Genomic DNA, 22,585 nt, shown 5'->3' on the forward strand with positions numbered 1-22,585 from the left:
GAGAGTGCGTTACAGACTGGAATCTAATCGAGGGGTTCAGATGGTTTATATATAGAATAGTGAGCAGCACGGCAACACAGTGGTTAGCACTGTTGCTACACAGTTCCAGGGTCCCAGGTGCAATTCCCTGCTTGGGGCACTCTCTGTGTGGAGTCTCCACATTCTCCCTGTGTCTGTGTGGATTTCCTCCGGGTGCTCCGGTTTCCTCCCACAAGTCCCGAAAGATGTGCTGTTAGGAAATTTGGACATTCTGAATTCTCCCTCTGTGTACCCAAACAGGCGCCAGAACGTGGCGACTAGTGGCTCTTCACAGTAACTTCATTGCTGTGTTAATGTAAGCCTACTTGTGACAATAATAAAGATTATTATTATTATATTTATTGCCTCACTCAATCTGGTCTCCAACTGAAAGGCAGCTGACAGTGCAAGTGGTCATTCACAGCACTGCCAGCAGATGGCGGCGCTGCTCCATGTAAAGCCCTTCCAGCCAACATGGGGAAAGTGTGGGTCAGGGTGAGAGATCAAGGGGGGGGGGGGGATTTTGGGAAGCGCTTCTTCACACAAAGGTTATAAAAGCAAGGCGAGTAAATGTGGTTCAGATACAGATCAGCTGTGAGCTAACTGAATGGTGCAACAGGCTGGAGGGGCTCAATACCCAACACCTTTTGATAAAATTATCACTTTGACATGAGGATCTCAGGATATTTTTTTAAAGATGAGAGACTTGTAAATATTGGGAGACGGAAGGATTTGTGTATCCATGAAGCAGAGAATGTTTATTTTAGTGTATTTCATTCCAAATAAATTCAATAATGGAAAAACAAGCAACCTGGGGAACATTCCCCCCAGCCACAATGTTACAATCTGTACAAATGTTTCCATTTTACACATTCCCCCTCCTCGCGATGAACAATTCCTCAAACGTGGCCACCGAAGATCCCCACCGTTTGGGGATCAGAATCCCCTCAGATATGGGAGTTACTGAGGAATCCAATAGGGAATTCTGGAGAAACATCTTTACCCAGAGCGGGATTAGAATGAGGAGGTCACTGCCGTTCACTGGGAACAGGGCAGGGGACTGGGGTAAAATAGAGGGAGTGTGTCCTTGCCACCAGTTCAGTGCTGGACTCACTCTGACTGGGTTTGGGGATGGATACGAGGCCCTTGTTTCAGGTGAAGCAACATTTTAAAGTCTGGGCTCGATGGCAGCATTTACACTCACAGTGACTCCCAGTGGGAGTCAATGGAAAGGGATATTGTCCAGAGTGTTCAACAAGAGGCTGATTCACTGTCTCCCATTGAGTGCTGCCACCCCAGTCGAATATCCTATTAAAGAGCATCACTGTCTCAGTAACATGTCTTGTGAGATGATCACAAACTGTGGGTGAGACAATAGCATAATCAGCATCACGATTTATCCAAACTAACAGAAGATTAACAAGTGGATGGAGCAGGAGGTGAACAGGAATTTAAAGATGTTATTGGTCAGTCAATGTCCCAGTTCCTGATGTGTAAATGTGATCTGGTGGCTGACAGAGCCTGTCCCTTCATCACTCTCCAGTAAATGGATGCTCTGCACAGCTAGGGTGTCTGTGTCTGGGTGTCTGTGTGTGTGTGTTACCTAAACTCTGCACCAACTTTCCATCTTCCTGTCCAGAAGCTGATCAGAGAGGTTCCGGCAGGATTGAGGGGGAAAAGATGGCCCAGGATTTGGGAGGGAGGGAGAGAGACTCTCCAGGAATTTGGAGAACAAGGGGGAGGTTGGAGATGGGGGTGGACATGTTCAAATAGATGTTTTTTGTCAGAATGAGGGTCAGATGGTGACAGGATGGAGAGAGGATAAGGAGGGGCTCAGGGATGAGATGGATTTGGAAAGGACTTGGGGGGAGGGAGAGAAGAGAAACTAGAGAAAGATGTGGGGGTGAAGGGGGGATGTTTGGTCAGTGGGTTGGGGGGGGCAGGAGGTTAGTAAGAGAAACAGCTGTAAGGATGGTCTGGATTGTAATTAAGAAAGCCATTGCTGAGTTCCTCACACGGGGGAGATGAGGGATGTGGGGAAAGGGGGGAGAGAGTTTTCAAGGGGTGGGTTTGTAGAGAGAGAAGAGAAATAATGTTATAAATCTGACTTGATAAAAGTGAACAAGGCTCCAGACACAATAAAGGGGTCAGTTTGATTTAATTCGAATACATCTGTTGGTCTTTAACCTGGTTAAAGAAATTCAAGTGCTCCTCCCTTCGAGTTGTGGGCGTGGGGCGTGGGGAGGGGGGGAGAGAGATTTGCAGGGGCGAGAAGGGTTTTAATGACTGGTAATGAACAGGAATTAGTCTCATAAAGCTGACTTTATAAAAATGAAAAAGGCTCCAGACACAATAAAGGGGTCAGTTTGATTTAATTCCAAAGTTGCTGACACTGAGTGTGTCACTGATCACGTGAAGTGAAATCCAGGAAGTGCAGAACTGAACAGGAATTGACAGTGAAAGAGCTGGAACAGGGAAGGAGAGAGAGACTCTGGGCACTGAGATGGCATCTCCAGATCTCACACAGGAACTAACCTGTCCCATCTGTCTGGAGATATTCACCCACCCGGTGTCTCTGGAATGTGGACATCATTTCTGCAGCTCCTGCATCTCCCAGAGTTGGCAGAAGGTCCCGGGAGATGTTTCCTGCCCCCAGTGTCGACAGGTCTTCACCCAGAGGAACGTCAGGCCCGCTCGGACCCTCATTAACATCGTGGAGAAGGTCAGAGAGGTGAAGGTGACACAGCCACAGGAGGAGTTTTACTGTCAGGAACACGAGGAGAAGCTGAAACTCTTCTGTGAAGATGAACACAAAGCGATATGTCTGGTGTGTGGGATGTCCAGAGCTCATAAGACGCACAGTGTGATCCCAATAAAGGAGGCAGCCCAGATATACAAGGTACTGGATCACTGCTCCTGGCACAGGTAGATGGAGAAGAGGGACAGGGTGTAAGTCACAGAGAGAGAGAGAGAGAGAGAGAGTGTTTGTAGAATGTGGGGAGGGGAAGAGAGGGCGGGAGAGACAGGGATAGGGAAGGGGAGAGGGATGTTGAAAGAGGAGAGGGTTGAAGCGAGTAGAGGATTGATTGAGGAGGGGAATTAACCTGGAGGAGGATAATTGCAATAAACAGAATTAACCCACAGCTTCTACTCTGTTTATTGAGTGTAATCAATCCTGAGAATATCTCCTTCTCTACCTCACTGGTCTAACTCTATTTAAACACAGCAAACCCCTCCAGAAGGTGACAATGATTGTTTCCTTTGACAAACCCATTTCTGTCCTTTCTATCTCAGAACAAGTTAGAAACATCATTGGAAACTCTGCAGAAGCAAATGGACCTCAGTCTTCACAGTAAAAGAGAACAAGAGGATGGGATTTTCCACATGAAGGTAGGAGAGTGTCCTTTAGGCATTGTGTAAACTTCCCTGTGTTTGTTATTGAGAGTGAGTGAGCTTCTCACACAGTCAGAGAGAGAGTTTTACTGAATAAAATGTTGCTGCTCCAAAGTACACTGCGGGCTACTCCCTGAACTGCAATATAAGGGACCGTCTGTAAATTGCAGATTATTATAACAATGTGTAAATATCTTATTTTCTCTCTCAAGCCAATCCCATCGATTGATGAAATAAATCATGTCTGTAACTCACTCCCAGGTATCCATTATTCTATATATAAACCATCTAAACCCCTCGATTAGATTCCAGTCTGTAACTCACTCCCAGGTATCCATTATGCTATATATAAACCATCTGAACCCCTTGATTCGATGCCAGTCTGTAACTCACTCCCAGGTATCCGTTATTCACTTTTATACAATGTGAACCCCTCAATTAGATTCCAGTCTGTAACTCACTCCCAGGTATCCATTATTCCATATGTAAACCATCTGAATTCCACAATTAGATTCCACTTAGTGACTCAGCCCTTGATGTCTATTATTTCATAAATAACCACTGGATTCACTTTACAATGTTTGTTTGTAACTCACTCCCAATTAGCCAATATTCCATCAAACTGTTCAGCCGGCAGTGAGCTGTTATTGTTTGTTATTCGTACTGGATATAAATTTTTATCCCTATATCCCAGTGGACAGAGACAAGGGACTCTGGGATTATAAATGTTGTTTATTCCGTTCTGTATTCAATCTGTTCCAGGCTGAAGTTGACAGACTGAGAAATGAAATCAACAGTGAATTTGAAAAGATGCACAAGTTCCTGTTTGAGAAGGAGGAGCTGATGAAAGCAGAGTTGGAGAGAAAAAGCAATAAAATATTCGAGGAAATGGAGAACAATTTAACCAACACCATGGAGGAAATCTCTTCTCTTGAAGCAGCAATAAGAGATCTTAAATCGAGGCTGGAGGTACAACTGGCCCCAGAGTTCCTCAAGGTACAAAATCTCTTTGTCTTGTCCAGTGAAACATTCCAGAGACTGAGGGCGGGCACTCTGACCTTTAACCTCTGGGTTTGGATTAGGCCTCAGTCTGATTGGTTGGATGATTGTCTCTTTGTGCTGTCAGTAAGGGTCCAATGGGAAATGAGGTGAGATAATCTCAGTGTGATTCCTATACACAGCGTAACCACGGCGCTGATTGATGATTGGACTCCGAGAGAGCTGGGCTGGGAACTGGAGATGTTTACACTGCTGCAGATGGAGTTCCACTGAGATCTGCTGAGGACGGGTTAAAGTGCATTATTGCAGGGGTGATGGGGCTATGGTTAGAGAGATAGGAATGGGAGCAGGTAAGTGCAGCACGCCCAGCTGGACAACAGTGGAGAGGCGATGGAGGGGGATGGTGTGATCGACCGTGTCAAAGGCTGCAGACAGACCAAGAATAAAGAGGAGGGAAAGTTTGTAAGGATGGGTTTTTTGGGGAGAGGGGTGAAGATGTAGATTTAAATGAGAGAGAGACAACACCTGAAGAGATGAATCAGTTTACAATCCCAGCTAACATGGGGGCCAGGAGGGGCGGTTGGGAGATCAGTAGTTTTTGGGAATAGGATGGAGGGGACAGGAGGTGGGTCTGATGGACAAGATGATCTCAGAGAGGGAATGAAAGGAAAAAATAAAAGTTATTTTCTAACTGAAAACTTGGTCTCTCAATTTCTACTCGAGATTTACAACAAGAACTCTTTAATCTGACTCGATCATATCTATTCTGTTCCTTTCCCCTCAGGATATTCAAGACCTATTGATGAGGTAAGCAGATATAAAGAAACAGTTTTGTGATGTGATCACTGCTGTCTCTCTAACACACACTGATTTGCCAGACCTGTTTTTACAGGAGTCAGATGGTGTTTCACAAGCCTGGAACTGTCTCCACTCAGTTACCTGTGGATATCGCTGGTGAACCAGTCAAATACCTCAAAGTGTGGAAGGAAATGAGAGCAGTGATTTCACCAGGTATCATTCTCTGTATATTACTGTCTCCCTGCTGTTATCCACGTGATTAATGATGTTTGACACACTGATGAAATGATCAGAAGATCAGAAGGAATAAGAACAGGAGTGGTCCAGCCCAGTGAACCTGCTCTGATTTTTGATAAGATCATGTCTGATCTAATTGGGGCCTTTACTCCACTTTCCTGCCTGTCCCAGATGACCCTTAACCCCCTTGCTGATCAACAATCTATGGAACTCGATCATGAATCAATGACCCAGCCTCTGCTGCTCTCTGTGGTAGAGAATTCCAAAGACTAATATCCCTCTCCGAGAAGGAATTCCTCCTCATCTCTGTCTTCAATAGAGGCCCCTTCATTTGATGCTGTGTCACCGACACCTCGATTGTCCCAGAGATCAAACATCCTCCCAGCATCGACCCTGGTGAAGGAATCCCCTCAGAATGTTATGTTTCAATAAGATAACCTCTTATTCTTCTAAACTCCAGTGAGTACAGACCAACCAGCTCAACCTTTCCTCATAAGGCAATCCCTTCATCCCAGGAATCAGCCCAGTGAACCTTCTCTGAACTCTGTCCCATGGGAGTCTCTCCCTCCTGATGTAAGGAGATCAGATCTGAACACAGTACTCAAGCTGCAGTCTCACCAATCCCCTGTATAGTTGGAGCAAGTCTTCCCTACTTTACACTCCATCTCTTTTCCAATAAAGGCCAACATTCCATTTGTTTTCCTCATTCCTTGCTGTACCTGGACACTAGCTTTTAGTGATTGATGTACAAGGTCCCCCAGGTCCCTCTGTGCTGCAGCATTCTGCTGTCTCTTTCTATTGAAATAATTTGCTGCATTTCTATTCTTCCTGCCAAGGTGGACAACCTCCCATTTTCCCACATTATACTCAATCTGCTAAATCTTTGCCCACTCACTTAACCGGTCTATATCCCTCCGCAGACACTTTGTATCCTCCTCACAACTTCCCGAACTCACTTTGTGGCATCAGTAAATTTGGCTACAGTATTTTCCATTTCTTCATCCAATCGGGAATATTGATCATAAATAGTTGCATCCCCATCACTGATCAGTAATCTTGGGAATTTGCAAAGATTACAACCAATGCATCCACTTTCTCTCCCGCCCCTCCTTTAACATCCTGGGATGCAGGACATCAGGTCCAGGGGACAAGTTGTCTTTAATCCCATCGCTTTTCCAGATACTTTTTCTCTGATGATCATGATTGTTTTAAGTTTATCCCTCCCTTTCCTTCCTGCTTTTCCCCAACACTGGATGACCCCAGCTGTTGTTCTCTGTATATTGTTGGGTATTTCTCTGTCCCCAGATTATAAGAAAACATTTATTTAATGATATTGCCAGTCCTCAGCACAGAGCTCCGATTGGTCCCCACATGCCCTGTTGCTAAGACTGATACTCTTCCCCTCACTCCATATACCAGTTACCATGACTACATTCTGTCCCCTTCTGTGACCCAAGGACAGGAACTCCCAACCTAGGCAGACTTCGCCTAATGTCTCTTCCTCAGGATTTTGTCTTGCAGTTCAGAGAAGTGTGAGGTTAATGTATTGGGAGAGGGAAGATATGACAAGGGAATAGACAATAAGTGGTAAGATACTGAGAGGTGTGGAGGAACAGAGGGAGATTTGAGTTTACCTCCACAGATTCAGGACAGGTGGATAAAGTGGTGATGATAACACACCGGATATTTTGCTGTACTGACCAAGGAATAGAGAATAAGAGCAGGGATGTAATGTCAGAACTTTATTAAACACTAGTTAGTCTAGAACTTGAGTACTTTATATCTTTCTGGTCAGTGTGTTGGAGAGGTTACCAAGGAGATTAATGAGGGTGTTGGATGGTTCAGAGAACTTGAGTTCTGAGTTATGATTGGATAGATTGGGGTTGTTTTCATTGGATCAGAGGAGAAGGAGGGGAGATTTAATTGAGGTGTATAAAATTAGGAGTGTCCAGATAGAGTGGAAAGGAAATCCCGAGTCCCATTGCCTCGGGGTCCCTGATCAGGGAGAATAGATACAGGATAAGAGGGAGGAGGGTTAAAGGGATTATTTTCACACACAATGTGATCTGGATCTAGGACTCTCAGCCTGAAAGGCTGATAGAGGTAGAAACCCTCATAACATTTATAAAGTAATCAGATCTGCACTGAAAGTTTTGTAACCAAAAGAGATATGGAGCAGGAAGCTGGAAACCGGGATTGGGCTGGAGAATTCTTTTTGAGCCGAATCTCACAGTTTGCTCTGAAATGACCTCTTTCTGTGAATCCCAGAATATTTACAAAACGAGAAGTGACCATTCGGCCCATTGTGTTCCTGCTAGCTCACTGCAAGACCAACTCACCGAGGGCCATTCCTTCACCTTTTTCTCTGTAGCTCTGCAGATTTTTCTTCTTCAGTTAATGATTCAATTCCATATGAAAGCTGTGATTGAATCTGATTCCACCACAGTGCATTCCTGATCCTAAACACTCGCTGTGTGAAAAGGTTTTCCCTCACGCTAATATGGCTTCTTTTGTCAACCAATTTAAATTCTGTGTCCTCTGGTTCTCTTCTCTCAGGGGAACCACCTCAGCTTCTCCCATCTGTGTCCGTAACTGAATTTCCTCCTCCCAGGAACCATCGCGCTGAATGTTTCCTGCACTCTCTCTAATGCCCTCACATCCTCCCTCAAAGTGTGTTGCCCAGATTAGAATTGAGGGTTAACCAGTGTTTTATACAGATATAACTTTGTCACTCTATTCTGTGTTAATAGATGCTGCATTCTTTATTAACTACTCTCTCTCCTTGTCCTGTCACAGCTAATTGTGAAATGATATCCTGTGCATCAAGGTTTGGGTCATTAATTTACATCAGGAAAGTCAGAACCCTTTGAATACCAATGTATATCTATCTTCAGTCTGAACAAGCAACAACTGTCATTCACCCCGTTTCATATCCATGTTGCTACTGTCCTCGTTATTCTGTATATTTTCTATGTTTCTGCCTGTTAGGGTGACTGTTCCCCTGTTGCCACGGAGACCAGGGAACATACGAGGAGGTTAAAGGGCAAAACCGTGTATTGAGATATTGAAGTTATTTCTCTGTCATTTAGATGTCAATTTTCCACCAGGATCACTCCTTCCAGCTCTACAACCCCCTTGTCCTGACTGAGATCTCAGAGGGGGGTGTAGGGCTGGAGGAGGAGAGCCCACCCCCTTGTCCTGACTGAGATCTCAGAGGGGGAGGGGGAGGGGGGGGGGGGGTGTAGGGCTGGAGGAGGAGAGCCCACCCCCTTGTCCTGACTGAGATCTCAGAGGGGGTGTAGGGCTGGAGGGGGAGAGCCCATCCCCTTGTCCTGACTGAGATCTCGGAGGGGGGTGTAGGGCTGGAGGAGGAGAGCCCACCCCCTTGTCCTGGCTGAGATCTCGGAGGGGGTGTAGGGCTGGAGGAGGAGAGCCCACCCCCTTGTCCTGACTGAGATTTCGGTGGGGTGTGTAGGGCTGGAGGAAGTTACAGAGATACTGACTGGGGGGGAATGCCGTATAGACATTTATGTTTGAGATATATCTGGGTCAGAAGGCGATGACGGTCAGTGAGAATGGGGTCTTGGGAATGGGGAAGATGAGGAGGGTCACGAGGGGGGAAGGTGGTTGGTGATGGGTGTATGGGTCTTGGTGGAAGTTATGACTGTGGGCAGCAGAATTTGGATGAGCTCACGCTTCCGTTTCGAGTTCCACGTTGAAAATAAATGAACGCACATCCAGACTCCCCCTTAACTGTTGTGTACAGGGCAGTGAGACAGTTAATGTTTCAATCACATTCACACATTGAAACATATGTCAACACTGTCCAACAAATGTCACTACAGGCTGGACATAGGGCGGTGACCGAGTTCCTACAATTTGGCTTCACCGAGGTCCTGTACTGGAGAGAGATCTTTATTCTCAGTGAATTGATGCTGATCTGTGCTGGGTGCTGGGAATGGGGGAGAAATTTCTTCAGACACTCTGTCCCTGAGCTTCCACAGTTCCTGGGCTGAGGAAAGTGGTGATGTCCCATCACCGTCTGTACACGTCCCGTCATTCACTCCTGTTTTTCTCACAGTAACAGCTTCCCAATCATGTTCTCTTCCAGTTCCAGCATCTCTCACCCTGGACCCAGAGACAGCAAACAACGGACTCATCATTTCCCAGGATCTGACTAGTGTGAGGGACGGAAATGAGGAGCAAGCTCGACCTGATCATCCCAAAAGATTTGATGAAAACTTAGATGTTTTGAGCTCTCAGAGTTTCACATCAGGGAGACACTACTGGGAGGTGGGTCTTGGAAACAAACCTGGCTGGGTTGTGGGTGTCTGCAGAGAGTCTGTCAACAGGAAAGGAGAGATCACAGAGTCACCTGAGAATGGATTCTGGGTCATCGCCCGGACTGAAGACTGCAAATCATTGAAAATCCCGGATGTCATCTCCCAGCTGGAAGTGAAACCCCGGAAGTTGGGAATTTATCTGGATTATGAGGGAGGACAGGTGTCATTTTACGATGCTGAGGACATGTCTCACCTGTACACCTTCACTGACACATTCACCGAGAAACTCTATCCCATCTTTAATCCCTGTAATAATGACTATGGTGATAACCCTGACCCACTCACACTGCTCTCTGGGTAACACAGTGGGACACGTTTTGGGAGGTCGGAGTTTTAGTGAGAAGCCTGATTCACTGTCTGAACAGCTCATGTTGTCCTGATTCTCTGCTGTGTGCTGTCAGGGGGCGAGTGTGCTTCTGTATTGTTTATTCTGTAAATTTAACTCAGATTCTCCACCCATCCCACTGTCCCGATCTCAATCTAATGGGACTCATAAACACTGGACTGGATCAAATTTGCCTGAAGGGGGGTTGGAGGAGGGCTTTGAGGTCCGGTGGAGACCGTTCATGGCTAGATTTGAGGAGCTGTTTGTTGCGGGTGAGGATAGGGGAGGGAGTAAATGGGGGAAAACTGTAGAGACTGTTTACTTTGTTGGATGTGAAGAATATTTTGTTGAATATGTTTGGAACAAAATATATTTTTTCAAAAACACTGGACTTGTATAGAAAGAACCATAATCTCCTGAATTGTGTTCCAATTGTGGCACAATTCATTGTGAATCTTTATTTTGTTTCCTCCCTTGAATAAATATTTTATTTGAAGACGGGACTGACACCTGGTGCGATTCAGTGAATGAGCAAAGAATGTTTTTTCACTCTTGTAAGGGATGTCGCTGGCTGAGCCCTCATCCCTAATTGCCCTTGACAAGGTGGTGTTGAGCTGCCTTAGAACATAGAACAGTACAGCACAGAACAGGCCCTTCGGCCCTCGATGTTGTGCCGAGCAATGATCACCCTACTCAAACCCACGTATCCACCCTATACCCGTAACCCAACAACCCCCCTAACCTTACTTTTTTTAGGACACTACGGGCAATTTAGCATGGCCAATCCACCTAACCCGCACATCTTTGGACTGTGGGAGGAAACCGGAGCACCCGGAGGAAACCCACGCACACACAGGGAGGACGTGCAGACTCCGCACAGACAGTGACCCAGCCAGGAATCGAACCTGGGACCCTGGAGCTGTGAAGCGATTATGCTAACCACTATGCTACCGTGCTGCCTTCTTGACCCCGCAGCAGTCCCTGTGGTGTAGGTACACCCATAGTGCTGTTAGGGAGGGAGTTCCAGGATTTTGACCCAGCGACAGTGAAGGAACGGCCAATATGTTTCCAAGTCAGGATGGTGAGTGACTGGAAGGGAACCTCCAGGTAGGGGTACAAGGAATAAGAATATCAGAATAGGTTCCGGAGTAGGACATATAATAGCAATCTTTATTGTCTCAAGTAAGCTTACATTAATACTGCAATGAAGTGACTATGAAAATCCCCTAGTCACCACATTCCGGTGCCTGTTCGGGTACAAGGAGGGAGAATTAAAAATGTCCAAATTATCTAACAGCACGTCTTTTGGGATTTGTGGGAGGAAACTGGAGCACCCGGAGGAAACCCAAGCAGACACAGGGGGAACGTGCAGACTCTGTACAGACAGTGACCCAAGCCGGGAATCGAACAAGGGAGGAAACAAAATAAAGATTCACATGTGAAGCAACAATGCTTACCAGTGTGCTGTACGCCTGGGACCATTCAGTAAGATCCTGTCTGAACATCGACACCGACTCCACTTTCCCATCCTATCCCTTCATTCCCTTTGTACTCGGGAATATATCGCTCTCTGTGTTGAATATACTCACTGACATCTCACCGAGGGAGAGAATTCCAAAGATTCACAACTCTCTCTGAGGGAAGGAATTTCTCCTCATCTCAGTCTTAAATGGACGACCCCTTATCCTGATTCTGTGACCCCTCGTTCTAGACCAGGGGTGGGCAAACTACGGCCCGCGGGCCGCATGCGGCCCGCCAAAGGTATTTCTGCGGCCCACCAAGTCATTAAAAAAAAAATTTTTTTAAATTTAAAAAAAAATTTTTTTTTTTTTTTTTTAAATTTTTTTTAAGGTTAATGGGGGGGGGGGCTGTTGGGTTACTTACTGGTATAGGGTGGATACGTTGACTTGAGTAGGGTGATCATTGCTCGGCACAACGTCGAGGGCCGGAGGGCCTGTTCTGTGCTGTACTGTTCTATGTTCTATAATGAGGCGCCCAGAATCATAACCGGGTGAAGTAATTATTTTACTTAATATTCTATGTGGCCCTTTGTGAATTGTGAATTTCTGAATGTGGCCCTTGCACGGAAAAGTTTGCCCACCCCTGTTCTAGACCATTCTCAGCATCTACCCTGTCAGGATCTCTGAGAATTGTATATGTTTCAATAAGATCATCTCTTATTCTTCTAAACTTCAAAGAATATAGAGCCATCCAACTCAATCCCTCCTCATATTGGAAACCCTTTCATCCCAAGAATCAATTCCGTGAACCTTCATTGCTCCCTCTAAGGTAAGTATATGTTTCCTCAGGTAAGGAGACTGAAACTGTCCACAGCCCTCCAGCTGTGTCCACACTCAATCCCTGTTACATTGCAGCAAGACTTATTCTCTTATACTTCAACCCCATTGTAATAAAGGCTAAGATACCATTAACCTCCCTAATTGTTCACTGTATCTGCTTGTTAACTTTCTGTGCTTCATGGATACACAAATCCCTCTGATTCCCAACATTTAAAACTCATTTTTAAAAAATATCCTGAGATCCTCATGTCAAAGTGATAATTTTATAAAAAGGTGTTGGGTATTGAGCCCCTCCAGCCTGTTCCACTATTCAGTTCGCTCACAGCTGGTCTGTATCTGAACCACATTTACTCACCTTCGTTTTATAACCTTTGTGTGAAGAAGCGCTTCCCGAAATCCCCCCCTTGATCTCTCTCACCCTGATCCACACTTTCCCCATGTTGGCTGGAAGGGCTTTACATGGAGCAGCGCCGCCATCTGCTGGCAGTACTGTGAATGACCACTTGCACTGTCCGTTGCCTTTGAACTGGAGGTTCGATTCAGTGAGGACGATACCCTTGTTTCAGGTGAAGCAACATTTTAAAGTCTGGGCTCGATGGCAGCATTTACACTCACAGTGACTCCCAGTGGGAGTCAATGGAAAGGGATATTGTCCAGAGTGTTCAACAAGAGGCTGATTCACTGTCTCGCATTGAGTGCTGCCACCCCAGTCGAATATCCTATTAATGAGCATCACTGTCTCAGTAACATGTCTTGTGAGATGATCACAAACTGCGGGTGAGGCAACAGCAGAATCAGCTTCACGATTTGTTCAAACTAACAGAAGATTAACAAGCGGGTGGAGCAGGAGGTGAACAGGAATTTAAAGATGTTATTGGGCAGTCAATGTCCCAGCTCCTGATGTGTAAATGTGATCGAGTGACTGACAGAGCCTGTCCCTTCATCACTCTCCAGTAAATGGAAGCTCAGCCCAGGTAGGGTGGCTGTGTCTGTGGATGCCTGTGTGTGTGTCAGGGTCTGTGTTTGCATGTGTGTGTGTGTGTGAGGGTGTGTGTGTGTCAGGGTCTGCTTGTGTGTGCATTTGTGTGTGTGTGTCAGTGTTTGGGTCTGTTTGTGTGAGGGTCTGTGTGTCACGGTCTCTGGGACTGGGACTGGAGACTCCCCTCAGGACAGTTTCCAGCATTTTGATTCAGTCAGAGACAGCAACAAATTACATTTATATAGCGCCTTCAATGCAGGAAAACATCCAAAGGGACTCGAAAGCAGCGTCAATCAGACAACAATATTTGAGACTGAATCTGTTCTTCCAGACGCTTCTCCCCACAGGCAGAGAATGTGCAGCATCTGAGAAATGAGCAGCTCCAACACACCATTGTCCCTGTTCACTCCAGTTACAGAAACTCTGCAATAACTTTCCATCTTCCTGTTCAGAAGCTGATCAGAGAGGTTCCGGCAGGATTGAGGGGGGAAAAGATGGGCCCGGATTTGGGAGGGAGAGAGAGAGACTCTCCAGAAATTTGGAGAACAAGGGTGAGGTTGGAGATGGGGGTGGACATGTTCAAAAAGATGTTTTTTGTCAGAATGAGGGTCAGATGGTGACAGGGTGGAGAGAGGATAAGGAGGGGCTCAGGGATGAGATGGATTTGGAAAGGACTTGGGGGGAGGGTGAGGAGAGAAACTAGAGAAAGATGTGGGGGTGAAGGGGGGATGTTTAGTCAGTGGGTTGAGGGGCAGGAGGTTAGTAACAGAAACAGCTGTAAGGATGGTCTGGATTGTAACTAAGAAAGCCATTGCTGAGTTCCTCACACAGGGGTGTTGAGGGAGGTGGGGAAAGGGTGAAAGAGATTTCAAGGGGTGGGTTTGTAGAGAGAGAATAGAAATAATGTTATAAATCTGACTTTATAAAAGTGAAAAAGCCTCCAGACACAATAAAGGGGTCAGTTTGATTTAATTCCAAAGTTCCTGACACTGAGTGTGTCACTGATCACGTGAAGTGAAATCCAGGAAGTGCAGAGCTGAACAGGAATTGACAGCGAAAGAGCTGGAACAGGGAAGGAGAGAGAGACTCTGGCCACTGAGATGGCATCTCCAGATCTCACACAGGAACTAACCTGTCCCATCTGCCTGGAGATATTCACCCACCCGGTGTCTCTGGAATGTGGACATCATTTCTGCAGCTCCTGCATCTCCCGGAGTTGGCAGAAGGTCCCGGGAGATGTTTCCTGCCCCAAGTGTCGACAGGTCTTCACCCAGAGGAACGTCAGGGCCGCTCGGACCCTGAGTAACGTCGTGGACAAGTTCAGAGAGGTGAAGGTGACACAGCCACAGGAGGAGTTTTACTGTCAGGAACACGAGGAGAAGCTGAAACTCTTCTGTGAATATGAACACAAAGCGATCTGTGTGGTGTGTGGGATGTCCAGAGCTCATAAGACGCACAGTGTGATCCCAATAAAGGAGGCAGCCCAGATATACAAGGTACTGGATCACTGCTCCTGGCACAGGTAGATGGGGAAGAGGGACAGGGTGTAAGTCACAGAGAGAGAGAGTGTTTGTAGAATGTGGGGAGGGAAGAGAGGGCGGGAGAGACAGGGATAGGGAAGGGGAGAGGGATGTTGAAAGAGGAGAGGGTTGGAGCGAGGAGAGGATTGATTGAGGAGGGGAATTAACCTGGAGAAGGATAATTGCAATAAACAGAATTAACCCACAGCTTTTACTTTGTTTATTGAGTGTAATCAATCCTGAGAATATCTCCTTCTCGACCTCACTGGTCTAACTCTATTTAAACACAGCAAACCCCTCCAGAAGGTGACAATGATTGTTTCCTTTGACAAACCCATTTGTGTCCTTTCTGTCTCAGAACAAGTTAGAAACATCATTGGAAACTCTGCAGAAGCAAATGGACCTCAGTCTTCACAGTAAAAGAGAACGAGAGGATGGGATTTTCCACATGAAGGTAGGAGAGTGTCCTTTAGGCTTTGTGTAAACTTCCCTGTGTTTGTTATTGAGAGAGAGTGAGCTCCTCACACAGTTAGAGAGAGTTTTACTGAATAAAATGCTGCTGCTCCAAAGTACACTGCGGGCTGCTCCCTGAACTGCAATATAAGGGAGCGTCTGTAAATTGCAGATTATGATAACAATGTGAAAATGTCTTAATTTCTCTCTCAAGCCAATCCTATCGATTGATGCAATAAATCTTGTCTGTAACTCACTCCCGGGGATCTATTATTCTATATATAAACCATCTGAACCCCTCGATTATATTCCAGTCTGTAACTCGCACCCAGGTATGCATGGGGCAGCACGGTAGCATGGTGGTTAGCATAAATGCTTCACAGCTCCAGGGTCCCAGGTTCGATTCCCGGCTGGGTCACTGTCTGTGTGGAGTCTGCACGTCCTCCCCGTGTGTGCGTGGGTTTCCTCCGGGTGCTCCGGTTTCCCCCCACAGTCCAAAGACGTGCGGGTTAGGTTGATTGGCCATGCTAAATTGCCCGTAGTGTCCTTAAAAGTACGGTTAAGTGGGGGGTTGTTGGGTTACGGGTATAGGGTGGATACGTGGGTTTGAGGAGGGTGATCATTGCTCGGCACAACATCGAGGGCCGAAGAGCCTGTTCTGTGCTGTACTGTTCTATGTTCTATGTTCTATGTATATATAAACCAACTGAACCCCTCGATTAGATTCCAGTCTGTAACTCACTCCCAGGTATCCATTATTCTATATATAAACCATCTGAACCCTTCGATTAGATTCCAGTCTGTAACTCAGTCCCAGGTATCCATTATTCTATATATAAACCATCTGAACCCCTCAATTAGATTCCAGTCTGTAACTCAGTCCCAGGTATCCATTATTCTATATATAAAGCATCTGAACCCCTTGATTAGATTCCAGTCTGTAACGCACTCCGAGGTATCCATTATTCTATACATAAACCATCTGAACCCCTCGATTAGATTCCAGTCTGTAACTCACTCCCAGGTATCCATTCTGAATTCCTCAATTAGATTCCACTTAGTGACTCAGCTCTTGATGTCTATTATTTCATAATTAACCACTGGAATCACTTTACAATGTTTGTTTGTAACTCAGTCCCACATAGCCAAAGTTCCATCTAACTGTTCAGCAGACAGTGAGCTGTTATTATTTGGTATCCTTGCTGGATATAAATTTTTATCCCTATATCCCAGTGGACAGAGACCAGGGACACTGGGATTATAAACGTTGTTTATTCCATTCTGTATTCAATCTGTTCCAGGCTGAAGTTGACAGACTGAGAAATGAAATCAACAGTGAATTTGAAAAGATGCACAAGTTTCTGTTTGAGAAGGAGGAGCTCATGAAAGCAGAGTTGGAGAGAAAATGCAATAAAATATTTGAGGAAATGGAGAACAATTTAACCAAAACCATGGATGAAATGTCTTCTCTTGAAGGAGCAATAAGAGATCTTTAATCGAGGCTGGAGGTACAAGAGGCCCCAGAGTTCCTCAAGGTACAAAATCTCTTTGTCTTGTCCAGTGAAACATTCCTGAGACTGAGGGCGGGGACTCTGACCTTTAACCTTCGGGTTTGAGTGAGGCCTCAGTCTGATTGGTTGGATGATTGTCTCTTTGTGCTGTCAGTAAGGGTCCAATGGGAAATGAGGTGAGATAATCTCAGTGTGATTCCAATACACGGCGTAACCACGGCGCTGATTGATGATTGGACTCCGAGAGAGCTGGTCTGGGAACTGGAGATGTTTACACTGCTGCAGATGGAGTTCTACTGAGATCTGCTGAGGACGGGTTAAAGTGCATTATTGCAGGGGAGATGGAGCTATGGTTAGAGAGATAACTGAGGGTAGAACGCCCAGCTGGACAACAGTGGAGATGCGGTGGAGGAGGATGGCGTGATCGACCGTGTCAAAGGCTGCAGACTGATCGAGAATAATGAGGAGGGAAAGTTTGTAAGGATGAGTTTTTTGGGGAGAGGGGTGAAGATGTAGATTTAAATGAGAGAGAGAGACAACAGCTGAAGAGATGAAACAGTTTACAATCCCAGCTAACATGGGGGCCAGGAGGGGAGGTTGGGAGATCAGTAGTTTTGGGAATTGGATGGAGGGGACAGGAGGTGGGTCTCATGGACAAGATGAGCCCCGAGAGGGAATGAAAGGAAAAAGTAAAAGTTATTTTCTAATTGAAATCTTGGTCTCTCAATTTTTACTCGAGATTTACAACAAGAACTCTTTAATCTGACTCGATCATATCTATTCTGTTTCTTTCCCCTCAGGATATTCAAGACCTGTTGAAGAGGTAAGCAGATTTAATGAAACAGTTTTTTGATGTGATCACTGCTGTCTCTCGAACACACACTGATTTCCAGACCTGTTTTTTACAGGAGTCAGATGGAGTTTCACAAGCCTGGAACTGGCTCCACTCAGTTACCTGTGGCTATCGCTGGTGAACCATTCAAATATATCAAAGTGTGGAGGGAAATGAGAGCGGTGATTTCACCAGGTATCATTCTCTGTATATTACTATCTCCCTGCTGTTATCCACATGATTAATGAGGTTTGACACACTGATGAAATGATCAGAAGATCAGGAATAAGAACAGGAGTGGTCCAGCCCAGTGAACCTTCTCTGATTTTTGATAAGATCATGTCTGATCTAATTGGGGCCTTTACTCCACTTTCCTGCCTGTCCCAGATGACCCTTAACCCCCTTGCTGATCAACAGTCTATGGAACTCGATCCTGAATCAATTGCCCAGCCTCTGCTGCTCTCTGTGGTAGAGAATTCCAAAGACTAATATCCCTCTCCGAGAAGGAATTCCTCCTCATCTCTGTCTTCAATAGAGGCCCCTTCATGTAATGCTGTGTCACCTACACCTCGATTGTCCCAGAGATCAAGCATCCTCCCAGCATCTACCCTGGTGAAGGAATCCCCTCAGAATGTTATGTTTCTATAAGATAACCTCTTATTCTTCTAAACTCCAGTGAGTACAGACCCATCACTGATCAGTAATCTTGGGAATTTGCAAAGATTACAACCAATGCATCCACTTTCTCGCCAGCCCCTCCTTTAACATCCTGGGATGCAGGACATCAGGTCCAGGGGACGAGTTGTCTTTAATCCCATCGCTTTTCCAGATACTTTTTCTCTGATGATCATGATTGTTTTAAGTTTATCCCTCCCTTTCCTTCCTGTTTTTCCCCAACACTGGATGACCCCAGCTGTTGTTCTCTGTATATTGTTGGGTATTTCTCTGTCCCCAGATTATAAGAAAACATTTATCTAATGATATTGCCAGTCCTCAGCACAGAGCTCCGATTGGTCCCCACATGCCCCGTTGCTAAGACTGATACTCTTCCCCTCACTCCATATACCAGTTACCATGACTACATTCTTTCCCTTCTGTGACCCAAGGACAGGAACTCCCAACCTAGGCAGTCTTCGCCTAATGTCTCTTCCTCAGGATTTTGTCTTGCAGTTCAGAGAAGGGTGAGGTTAGTGTATTGGGAGGGGGAAGATGTGGCAAGGGAATAGACAATAAGTGGTAAGATAGTGAGAGGTGTGGAGGAACAGAGGGAGATTTGAGTTTATCTCCACAGATTCAGGACAGGTGGATAAAGTGGTGACGATAACACACCGGATATTTTGCTGTCCTGACCAAGGAATAGAGAATAAGAGCAGGGATGTAATGTCAGAACTTTATTAAACACTAGTAGTCTACAACTAGAGTACTTTATATCTTTCTGATCAGTGTGTTGGAGAGGTTACCAAGGAGATTAATGAGGGTGTTGGCTGGTTCAGAGAACTTGAGTTCTGCGTTATGATTGGATAGATTGGGGTTGTTTTCATTGGATCAGAGGAGGCTGAGGGGAGATTTAATTGAGGTGTATAAAATTAGGAGTGTCCAGATAGAGTGGAAAGGAAGTCTCGGGGTCCCTGATCAGGGAGAATAAATACAGGATAAGAGGGAGGAGGGTTAAAGGGATTATTTTCACACACAATGTGATCTGGATCTAGGACTCTCAGCCTGAAAGGTTGATAGAGGCAGAAACCCTCATAACATTTATAAAGTAATCAGATCTACAGTGAAAGTTTTGTAACCAAAAGAGTTACGGAGCAGGAACTGGAAACTGGGATTGGGCTGGAGAATTCTATTTCAGCCGAATCTCACATGTTGCTCTGAAATTGCCTCTTTCTGTGAATCCCAGAATAGTTACAAAACTATGCATTCCCGATCCTAAACACTCGCTGTGTGAACAGATTTTCCCTCACGCTAATGTGGCTTCTTTTGTCAATCAGTTTAAATTCTGTGTCCTCTGGTTCTCTTCTCTCAGGGGAACCACCTCAGCTTCTCCAATCTGTGTCCGTAACTGAATTTCCTCCTCCCAGGAATCATTGTGGTGAATGTTTCCTGCACTCTCTCTAATGCCCTCACATCCTTCCTCAAAGTGTGTTTCCCAGAACAGAGTTGTTGGTTAACCAGTGTTTAGACAGATATAACTTTGTCACTCTATTCTGTGTTAATAAAGCCTAAGATGCTGCATTCTTTATTAACCACTCTCACTCCTTGTCCTGTCACCGCTAATTGTGAAATGATATCCTGTGCATCAAGGTTTAGGTCATTAATTTACATCAGGAAAGTCAGAACCCATTTGAATACCAATGTGTATCTATCTTCAGTCTGAACAAGCAACAACTGTCATTCACCCCGTTTCATATCCATGTTGCTACTGTCCTCGTTATTCTGTATATTTTCTATGTTTCTGCCTGTTAGGGTGACTGTTCCCCTGTTGCCACAGAGACTAGGGAACATACGAGGAGGTTAAAGGGCAAAACTGTGTATTGAGATATTGAAGTTATTTCTCTCTCATTTAGATGTCAATTTTCCACCAGGATCACTCCTTCCAGCTCTACAACCCCCTTGTCCTGACTGAGATCTCAGAGGGGGGGGTGTAGGGCTGGAGGAGGAGAGCCCACCCCCTTGTCCTGGCTGAGAGCTCGGAGGGGGGGGTGTAGTGCTGGAGGAAGTGACAGAGATAGGGGGCGCGATTCTCGGCTCCCCACGCCGGGTGGGAGAATCGCGGGAGGGCTGGGCGACTAATTTCACGCCCCCCACGATTCTCCCACCCACCCGCTCGGAAGAATCGCAGTTCGCCGTTTTTCATGGCAACCGGCGACTCTCCGACCCGGATGGGCCGAGCGGCCGGCCGTTCGCGACCATTTCACAACGGCAGAAAGTACACCTGGTCGCTGCCGTCGTGAAATCGCCTTGAGATGCCCGTTTGGGGCTTGTAGGGAGCCTGGTGGGGACTGAGCACCACGACTGTTCTCGGGAGGGGACAGGCCCACGATCGGTGCCCACCGATGATCGGGCTGGCGTCTCAACGGGACGCATTATTTCCCCTCCGCCGCCCCGCAAGATCAAGCCCCCACATCTTGCTGGGCGGCTGAGGGGAAGACGGCAACCGTGCATGTGCGGGTTGGAGCCGGGCAATCTGCGCATGCGCGGCTGACATCACATAGGCGCCGCCGTCCCGTCATTCTCGGCGCGCCGCCTTGACGCAAGCTCCTAGCCCCCCCCGGGTGAGGGTGAATACGGTGAGAGGAGCGGCCTCCGAGGCCGTCGTGAAACTTGGCCGAGTTCACGACAGCCTTCACGATGTTTCCCGGGAGCGGAGAATCGCGCCCAGGGTGTGGGCAGTGAGAATTTTAAGATCGAGGCATTGCTGGGTTCAAAGCTGATGAGGATCAGTGAGCACTGGGGGGGCTGAAATTATCAACAGGGGACAACCAGTGTCAGATTCCAGTAGATTGAGCTCAGGGCGGTGACTGACTTCCTACAACTTGTCTTACCCGAGGCCCTGTACTGGAGAGAGATCTTTATTCTCAGTAAATTGATGATGATCTGTGCTGGGTGAATGGAGCTGAGGGAATGGGAAGGAATTTCTTCAGTCACTCTGTCCCTGAGCTTCCACAGCTCCTGGGCTGAGGGAAGTGGTGATGTCCCATCACCGTCTATACACGTCTCGTCATTCACTCCTGTTTTTCTCACAGTAGCAGCTTCCCAATCATGTTCTCTTCCAGTTCCAGCATCTCTCACCCTGGACCCAGAGACAGCAAACAACCGACTCATCATTTCCCAGGATCTGACTAGTGTGACGTACGGAAATGAGCAGCAAGATCTCCCTGAACATCCAGGAAGATTTGATAAATGCTTCTATGTGTTGAGTTCCCAGAGTTTCACATCAGGGAGACACTACTGGGAGGTGGGTCTTGGAAACAAACCTCTCTGGGGTGTGGGTGTCTGCAGAGAGTCTGTCAACAGGAAAGGAGACATCACACGTTCACCTGAGAATGGATTCTGGGTCATCGCCCGGCACCCTGACTGCAAATCATTGAAAATCCCGGATGTCATCTTCCAGCGGAGAGTGAAACCCCGGAAGTTGGGAATTTACCTGGATTATGAGGGAGGACAGGTATCATTTTACGATGCTGAGGACATGTCTCACCTGTACACCTTCACTGACACATTCACCGGGAAACTCTATCCCATCTTTAATCCCTGTAATAATAACTCTGGTAATAACTCTGAGCCACTCACACTGCTCTCTGGGTAACGCAGTGGGAGACGTTTTGGGAGGTCGGAGTTTTAGTGAGAAGCCTGATTCACTGTCTGAACAGCTCATGTTGTCCTGATTCTCTGCTGTGTGCTGTCAGGGGGTGAGTGTGTTTCTGTATTGTTTATTCTGTAAATTTAACTCAGATTCTCCACCCATCCCACTGTCCCGATCTGCCCATAAACACTGGGCTGGTATAGAATGAAGCAAAATCTCCTGAATTGTGGTAACTGTGCCCAGCTCTCGAAAAATTCATTGTGAATCTGTATTTTGTTTCCTCCCTTCAATAAATATTTAATTTGAAGACGAGACTAACACCTGGTGTGATGATTATTGATTCAGTGAATGAGCAGAAAGAATGTTTTTTCACTCCTGTATGGGATGTGGGTGTCGCTGGCTGAGCCCTCGTTGCCCATCCCTAATTGCCCTTGAGAAGCTGGTGCAGGTACACCCACAGTGCTGTGTGATGAATGTAACTTGGTAATTCACACTGTATCTTTGTAAGCGCAGTAGCGTTATCCGACCACTAGGGGGAGTAGCTCTGGGAATGCTCAGGAGTTTGGACAGG

At 46.3% G+C, this 22,585-nt stretch overlaps 2 protein-coding genes across 3 annotated transcripts; both read left to right on the forward strand.

Moving 5' to 3' along the window:
* The first annotated feature begins 2,463 nt into the window (after window positions 1-2,463).
* On the forward strand, window positions 2,464-10,616 carry LOC119976328 (zinc-binding protein A33-like). Of its 2 annotated transcripts, none has more exons than XM_038816784.1 (6): window positions 2,464-2,917; window positions 3,313-3,408; window positions 4,174-4,407; window positions 5,195-5,217; window positions 5,303-5,421; window positions 9,533-10,616. In XM_038816784.1, exons 1-6 carry the CDS (start codon window positions 2,522-2,524, stop codon window positions 10,087-10,089), a joined length of 1,425 nt encoding a protein of 474 aa, XP_038672712.1. In that variant the 5' UTR covers window positions 2,464-2,521; the 3' UTR covers window positions 10,090-10,616. The 2 variants fall into 2 exon arrangements, with proteins under 2 accessions (XP_038672712.1, XP_038672713.1); XM_038816785.1 differs by having other exon boundaries at window positions 9,557-10,616.
* Window positions 10,617-14,429: 3,813 nt separating this feature from the next.
* Window positions 14,430-22,291, forward strand: LOC119976498 (zinc-binding protein A33-like). The gene is made up of 7 exons (XM_038817042.1): window positions 14,430-14,888; window positions 15,271-15,366; window positions 16,667-16,858; window positions 17,252-17,353; window positions 17,677-17,699; window positions 17,785-17,903; window positions 21,485-22,291. Exons 1-7 carry the CDS (start codon window positions 14,493-14,495, stop codon window positions 22,015-22,017), a joined length of 1,461 nt encoding a protein of 486 aa, XP_038672970.1. The 5' UTR covers window positions 14,430-14,492; the 3' UTR covers window positions 22,018-22,291.
* The last annotated feature ends 294 nt before the right edge of the window (window positions 22,292-22,585 follow it).

The sequence above is a fragment of the Scyliorhinus canicula genome, chromosome 13 (genome assembly GCF_902713615.1).
Source record: "Scyliorhinus canicula chromosome 13, sScyCan1.1, whole genome shotgun sequence".
In the NCBI taxonomy this organism is placed as follows: Eukaryota; Metazoa; Chordata; class Chondrichthyes; order Carcharhiniformes; family Scyliorhinidae; genus Scyliorhinus; species Scyliorhinus canicula.

Excerpts from the sequence above, each read along its gene's own strand:
- LOC119976328 (XM_038816784.1), top strand. The coding sequence starts at position 2,522 with ATGGCATCTCCAGATCTCACACAGGAACTAACCTGTCCCATCTGTCTG. Across the intron at positions 3,409-4,173 it reads ATGGGATTTTCCACATGAAG|GCTGAAGTTGACAGACTGAG; the intron begins GTAGGAGAGTGT and ends AATCTGTTCCAG. Across the intron at positions 5,422-9,532 it reads GAGAGCAGTGATTTCACCAG|CTTCCCAATCATGTTCTCTT; the intron begins GTATCATTCTCT and ends TCACAGTAACAG.
- LOC119976498 (XM_038817042.1), top strand. The coding sequence starts at position 14,493 with ATGGCATCTCCAGATCTCACACAGGAACTAACCTGTCCCATCTGCCTG. Across the intron at positions 14,889-15,270 it reads AGGCAGCCCAGATATACAAG|AACAAGTTAGAAACATCATT; the intron begins GTACTGGATCAC and ends TTTCTGTCTCAG. Across the intron at positions 15,367-16,666 it reads ATGGGATTTTCCACATGAAG|GCTGAAGTTGACAGACTGAG; the intron begins GTAGGAGAGTGT and ends AATCTGTTCCAG.